Here is an 8,128-nt window from a genome sequence, read left to right as displayed (position 1 = left end):
TTACATTATCTTTTCTGGATAAATTTATCTATATCACTGCTTTTAGATCCGTCCCTTTTTATAGAACTTTGGATACTTATATTACATAAAGTTTTTACCAAAAACTGTTTGAATTAGAATAAGAGAGCAAAAATTTTGTTCTTCTGCTCGAGCTGCTTTTTATTTTCTTAGTTAGCCATTTACTACTATCTATCATATCTATCTATCATATGGTAAAATATTTTATGATATCATTTTTTATTTTTTAGGTTCCAGCAGGGAATACTAGATTTACACCTTCACATATTGTGATTATATTCTATTACAATATTTGAACATTCTATTTCTTTGTTTGTTTTCCGATTTAAAGAATCGGTTTGCCATCACAGATTTCGACAGTAAATTGAGGCAAGTGTTACAATTTTATTGCCGTACCATTGATGGCGTAAATCTTTACGTTATCTACTATAGCCCTATTTTTTTTATCTTGTTTTTTCATATCTTTCTGATTGACCAGAAAACTCATGTAGTTGATTTATTTTCAGGATAACAATTTCAACTATAACTAACTTGCAACAACTAGTTGCAACACTCTGAATCCCTAGATTACGTAAATATGCCATAAAATTAGAAAAATAGTTATCATAAAATACTTTATGATTGATATTCCTTGGAATAATTTTACACATTCGCATTACTATGTTGCTAGCTACGCCTAAGTTTGGTTTTCCAGATACTTCTTCGGAACTGATTTGATTATTGCTATTTCAAAATTATACAATAAACTAGATAGCCTGAAACCTCACCTGAAAGCACTCACATTTTATATCCTCGTTTTTTTGGATTATAGATTTTCAGGCTTATCCTTCTTTTGAAAGCTATAGTCTGTTCATCACAAAATAAACTTGGAAAAATTAGAATTTTCTTATTTGTTCCAACTAGTAAGAATTTTTTACTTATTTCAATATTGGTAATATTTCACAAAGCTTAGACATATTCTCCATATTGTTAGAAAAATGCAAATTCTTTTCAGTTTCTCAAAACGATTATAGATCATAATGTGTCTGCTATTTGGGAAATTTTTGTGCTTGGAATCAAATTCGTGTAGTGATTGTGTAATAATCGAATAAGCGACATCCAAATAATAATAATACCTATAAATCTTTGAAGTTCTTTAGAAGTTAGTGGCATATTTGGAGAAATTTGCACACTGATTGTCAGGAGATCTCAATAAAAAATTCATTAAAAAAAAAAAAACAGAATAATTTGTAAGGAATATTTAGTTCAAAATTTCAATGGTAATAGAATATTTCTTAAAAAGTTTATCTCATCTTTTGTAGTCCTGCTTGCTTTCCAGAATATTTTCTCTCTAGTTTTTTTGCTTTGGAAGATGGGAATAACTGTTGCAAAGAAATATCATCTTCACTGTTATAATCAGTAGTTTATTGGTTTTATTACTTCTTCCTTTCCATTGCCAAATTTCAAAATTTCATCTTCTAGTTCTGAATCATCACTATCCGACAGTATATCTCATGATTGATTCTAACAGCATTCTTATTTTTTCCATAAAACATTGATGGATGCATCCCTGTATTTTGCATTCATGCGAGAACACTTTGAAATTTAAATCCTCAATTGGAAACGGAATGTAATAAATTAAATGTATGTATGTTTATATATAAATAAGTATATATATATAAAAGTTTATAAAAATATAGAATTGAAGAGTAAATTCTAGATGAAAAAAAAAAAATTCATATATATTCGATAAAATTTCATTAACAAATTATAAGCATTTTAATTTTGAAGAATAAAACACTGAAGCACTCAATTGAATGCATCGTAATATGGTATCGTTATGTTACTCAATAAATAATTAATTTTTTAATATCTTTTTATATGTATTACTATATTATATGTATTACAAATAATTATTTTTTAATATCAATATAATTTAATATGCAATATATATAACTAATAAAGATATAGAAAAGAAGAATTTTATTATTTTTAATTATGCAAATTGAAATTTATGTAATTTGTTTTTATTAAGTCTTATCTAAACAAATTATAATAAATTCCATAACATTCGGTATTATATAATGATTTGATTTAAAATAATAGTCATATATAGGATATTATTATATATTATTATATTATATTATATTATATATTATATTATATATTATATTATTATATATTACATTCAATTTGTTTAAATCCATAGAGGCAAAAGATTCTTATAAGATTTTGGATTGGAAAGAATGTATTTTCCTATTATTTTTTATTTGTAAAAATTAAATAGATATAATATACAATTGAATTTTTCTTTTTATTTCATATTCAATTTTTTTTATTATCATTTTTAATGCAAGCAAAAATTATTTAATAACACGAATTTATTTAATAACATTGAATTGACGAAATATTATGAATATGTCAGAATATGTTAGAAATCATTATTTCTATTTCTATCATTTCATGAGATTTTTATTGTATCTTATAAAAATAAATTTAATATATAATATAAAATATCGATATGCATGTTTATTAATCTGTTCATCGTTCGAAAATAATTCTTCACACAAAAACTGTTTTTAATGATAATTTAATTTCGAAATATAAATAAACTTATATTATATTATTATAATTGTAATATAGAATGTTAATAAAAATAATTATAATATGGAATGCTAATTAAATGACTTGAACGGAATAAAATTTAATAAAAAATTTGAAAAAGAATATACAAGACTTATCATTATAAAAATATTTTTTTAATTAATTTGCTATTCTAAAATTTTTTACTTCATTTTTTTTTTCATTTTTATATTGTTTCTTTCATACACATACGTATTCATATATTCTATTATTCTCATCATAATAATTCTCTCAATATGAAATTTTTTAATTAGTCATTTATTTATACAATATTTCTTATAAAAATGTGATTCATGTTCATATTAAAAATTACAAGTATAATTTTTAAGAATTATTTATAATTATATTTATTTATTTTTTGGCATACTTTCAATAGTTTAGAATTATTTATATTAATTACTATTATATATATTATTATAATAATTATTTAGAATTGTGCATTCACATTATAGCATATTATTATGAATTATATTTTTGAATTTTAGTTAATAGTTAATATAATTAACTATTATAATTTTAGTTAAATGTTAAGAAATAATATTAATGTTGAATTTAAAAAAAAATAAATTTAAAAAAAAAAAAGAAAGCAAGAAAGCAAGATATATTGACACAGTCTTTGTTATCAAGATATTTTTTTCAATAAATTTTTTACATATTTTTATAATTTTTCACACTTTCATATATTTTTATCAAAACAAAATATTATTTTATAAATAAAAATATTGTCTATATAAATCGAGAAAGCAATAAAAAATATAAAAATAAAGTATTAAGAAAAGATATTATTTATAATTAATTTTATTTTCTTTTATTAAATTTTCTTTTATTTAATCTTTTATTTAAACAATAAAAAAATTAAGTTTTTTATTGTAATCTTTATATTTTTAATATAATTTTAATATATGTATTATTATAATACAAAAAATGACGCATGATTGAAATTTAAGAAAAAGGAAATGAAAATCATTACGAGCAAGGAACATATATAGTTTATTTTTTATCTCGTCGAACGAAAAAAACATTTCGATTGTTGATAAAAAATTAGTACATGATATTCAATATTTTTATTTCTTTTGGTTTTCGGTATATTTTTTGAAAAAATATTTTTTATGATCTTTTTAAATACAACATTAATGCAAAATTTCTTATGAAACTTGAGAAAAAAAAATTGTAGCAGTTGATGTATGAAAATAACCTAAAAAAAAAAAATGTATGAAGATAACTATAAAGCAAGCAATTATTTATCAAAGGACGATATTGAAAATAAAACGCGAAGTGACAATAATTCTGAAAATTTCAAGAAGAATCACAAGAAGATTTCTAACATTGCTCTGAGCAATGGAAACATCAATGGAGTAATGTATAAATATATTTTTGAAAGTGAGTTATTTATTAGAAAAGAATACTATTGATTTGAAAAAAAATTGAACCAGTAAATTTTGCTGATATAATTCTATGAACTTTTTTAATGAAATAATAATAATAATATAATTTGATATATCATATAATAAAATAATTTGATAATGTCATAAAAGATCGATCAAATTTATGCTATCTTGATAATAAAAGTAGATGAAATGTGTAATTAAAATTAATTAGAATTGATATTGTAATGAGACTTAAATCTCTACTGTTTTAACATAATTTGAAAGATTCAGAAATTAAAGATCGATCAAATCCTTGTCAGTTTGAGATCAGAGGAGTTAAAATAAATAAAAACTTTATAAATATCAAGTATCTACCCTCTTTTTCTATATAACTCGGAAAAGAGGATTATCAAAAAAATATTTATTGGAAAACAGTTAATTTAAAAAACTATAATTCTCGTTTGTTTGGTTCGGTTATTATTTTAATTATTACGTCATATTAATAAGAATCAAAGCCGTCTAATATTTGCGATAAATATTTTATATCGATAATATATATCTATGATTGGTGCCGAAGATTAAAATCACATCATGAAGTATATGAAATCGAATATTATATCAGTAATATCATTTATATTTGTAGGAAAATTTTAATAAATTAGATTATTTAATCAATGATTTTTTTATAGTAATTAAAAATAATTTTATAGTAATTTGTAAATATATATCATTATATATATATATAATGCTTCTTTGTTTGCAAATATCATAAAAGTGTGGAGTGAGACGTCATTTGCTTTCAAAGTAAATAATAATTGCGAAATTTTTTATTGAGTTTATTATTTTTTGCGTGCTTTACGCAATTCGCACATTATTTATAAATCTTTACATTTTTAGAATATATAGCTGGTTCTTTCTCATTATGCAAATCATTTTAAAGTTGTTAAAAACGTCTCAATTGTTAAGTTAATATATAGAGTGATAATAATTTTTTATGATAATGCCGATATAATGGTAAAACAATGAAATGTTTGACATCTTGTCGATAATCGCGTGTGTGATCCCTCTACGCGAGGAAGTCTTTATTGTTATGAAAAAGAGTGATCGTAATCTATTTTTATACAGAATATTTAGATTTATTATGATTGGAATATCATTTGCGAATTTGCTGTGAATAATTTTTCAGAATGCAATATAAGATTGATTTGATTTCACTAATGATTAGTCATTTATCGTTTGGTAAATTGAATTATATTATATATTGTATGATTATAATATATATTATATTATATATTATATTATATATTATGGAATCAGAAACAATAATGAAAATGATGGAAATCATTTAAATATTTCGTATCGGTTGTTTAATATTATTATAATATATTTATTGTGTGTATTATATATGTATGACATATTATTATGTGTAATTTTATTATATTTATTTTCATTCATACTTTTGTGAATTAAAATGTGTTAAAAATCAGAATACGATATGCTACTGTTATTTAATTCTGTGAGATCCATATTGGTACCAGAATTAGTTTTTTTATTCTACTGGTAATAGTGATATGAAAATGATAATAGGATTTTAAAATCCCAAGAATCTGAAAAAAATATATATTTCATATTTGATCTATTCTTACTAACTTGTATCACGTTTCATTATTTTCTATGTTTTTTTATTATTTTCTATTTCAATTGCTTATATATTGCTTTAATATTGTTTTAATAAATAAATCTTAATCGATATTTTTGTATATCAACATTTTTGTTTGTTTTAGAATTACTAGAATTATTTTTCTAAAGATATCCCACGAATATATTAATATTCTATATACAATATGATATAAAGAACTTATAGAAATTCCGCATTATACGAAAAAGCGGAAAGTTAGAATTATATAAATAATTTTTGTTTTTTAATATAACAGAGAATAATATGTATTTTGTTTTATTTTAAAATAATAAAAATATAATTTTTTTTTCATTGTATGCTATAAAATAATTTCAAATAAAAAAACAACAAAATCTAAAATCTAATTAGAATCTTTAATAAATTCCATTAACATCATCTTTTTGATATAATAATTTTAAAAAAAAGCAAATCCAGTTTCTTTATCAATTGAATATTTTTCAACTTCAGAATTTATATATTTTTCATATATATCTGTAAGATATTTACTTGTATTATTTCCTTAAAAAGAAATTCATTTTTATTCTTCAAAATCCTAAAATAATTAAACAATCTTGTAATTGTCTTTCAATTTTGGCAAAATAATCCATCGAAACATCGTTATTATAATAAAATAAATTTTTAAATAGTGTATTATATAATGCAATATCCATAATATTTATGTTAATATATTTCAAAAATTCATGAATGTCCAAGTTTGTTATATGTAATACTAAATAATAACAAATATTAATTTTATTTATATATTTCATAATATTAATTTCACTTATTATATATTTTGAATGATATATTATAAGAATTATAGATAAAAAATTATTATAAAACCGATATCGGTTTTATCATCGGCTATTAATTGACGATTAAAACTATTATAACCAAGCCGGTTATATTAATAATGTTTAAATTGATAATATACAATATGTTAGTAATGATGCTAAACAGAATTCAAACATAATAGTTAAACAATATTGAATGTATAGTATAGAATGTATCAAAAGATTTTTATTAATATCTTAGATTTTTATTAATATCTTATTAATTAATAAATATTAATAAATATAATTTTGAAATCCATTTTGTAAAATAGATTTAAAATTCTTAAATTTCAAGTTAATAAGGCTACTTAATATATAATAAGGCTACTTTCAGAAAAATATTCAAAGACATATACATAAATATAATGGATATTTTCTATTCATTTCGGCTTTAATTTTCAATTAGTTATTTCTGTTAGTTTATTAAATCCTTATATTAAATCCTCTTAAATTCAGTATGATAATTACTAACATTTAGTAATAAATTACTTTCACATTAATTGCAAATTTTTTTCAGAAAGTTTTTTTTTCGACATTTTAATTTTAGCTCAACTATACATTTATAAATACCGATCTTTACATCATCGCAATCTTTGAATTTTGAATTTATAATTCCGAACTTGTAACTTCTTTAATGAAAATGATTCTTTAGATATAATTGATATAAAGATATAAAAATTGATAAAATTTAATAGTATGATCAATTAAGATTATTATCAATCATTTATTTAGTTTAATTAATTTATAATATTTTTTATCAAAAAAGAAAAAAATAAATAATAATAAATCATGTAAATCATAATTTATCAATATTTATTTTCACTTTTTAGATAATTTTTCATTTATATTATATGTTTCAATTCTCTTTTAAATTTGAATTTTTAAGACATTTGCTTTCTATTATGAATAATCTTTTTTTAAATTTATTTCTAAAGTATTCGTAAAATAAGAAAATATAATTTAAAAAGAAAAAAATAATACGAATGAATTATTTTGATTTTATTAAACTAATTTTATGAATAAAAAAAAAATTTTTTTATTTAAAATATAATAAAAAATAATTGCATAGATAAAGATTATTTTGTGCAGTTTACTTTTAAAATTTGATAAAAATATAAAGTTATTTTTTAAACAATTTTGTAGCTAGTAAAATGAATTATTTATATTTTCACATGATTCATTGTAGTTGAATCATAAGGTAGAAATATTTGCCTATATATAATTTTACTGAAAAAGAATATTTAAATAAAAATTATATTTAACAATAAAATTATAATATATATATATTAATAATATATATATATATATTATTTATATATATATTAGTATATACAGTATATTAGTATAAAAATTATAAATTCAAAATAGTTATGTTTTGAAAATATAATACAATTTTATTTATATAAATCTGTTGATTTACATGATAAATATTTACAAATTGGTCATATGATAGCAATTAATAAATTAATAATTTTTAATAATTATTATAATTAATACATTTAATACAATTAATAAATTTTCTTCACTAGGAATAATACTTTTTCAGTGAAAGGAAATAATGAAATAATTCTTTATTAATTATTATAAAATAATTAATTTTTTAATAAAGA

General features: G+C 19.6%; 1 protein-coding gene across 1 annotated transcript in view; it reads right to left on the bottom strand.

The window, feature by feature from the left end:
* Positions 1-461: 461 nt before the first annotated feature.
* The window catches only part of LOC102680066, a 32,748-nt gene continuing 25,081 nt past the window's right edge, over positions 462-8,128 (bottom strand). Inside the window, exons 4-5 of the mRNA XM_006624028.2 lie at positions 665-741; positions 462-580 (exon numbers count right to left, since the gene is read on the bottom strand). Of these exons, the coding sequence (XP_006624091.2) occupies positions 462-580; positions 665-741 (196 nt within the window). The remainder of the gene's footprint in view (positions 581-664; positions 742-8,128) is intronic.

The sequence above is a fragment of the Apis dorsata genome, unplaced genomic scaffold (genome assembly GCF_000469605.1).
Source record: "Apis dorsata unplaced genomic scaffold, Apis dorsata 1.3 scaffold_986, whole genome shotgun sequence".
Lineage (NCBI taxonomy): Eukaryota > Metazoa > Arthropoda > Insecta > Hymenoptera > Apidae > Apis > Apis dorsata.
The sequence above is the reverse complement of the archived record's forward strand: the minus strand, read 5'-3'. Positions and strand labels throughout refer to the sequence as shown.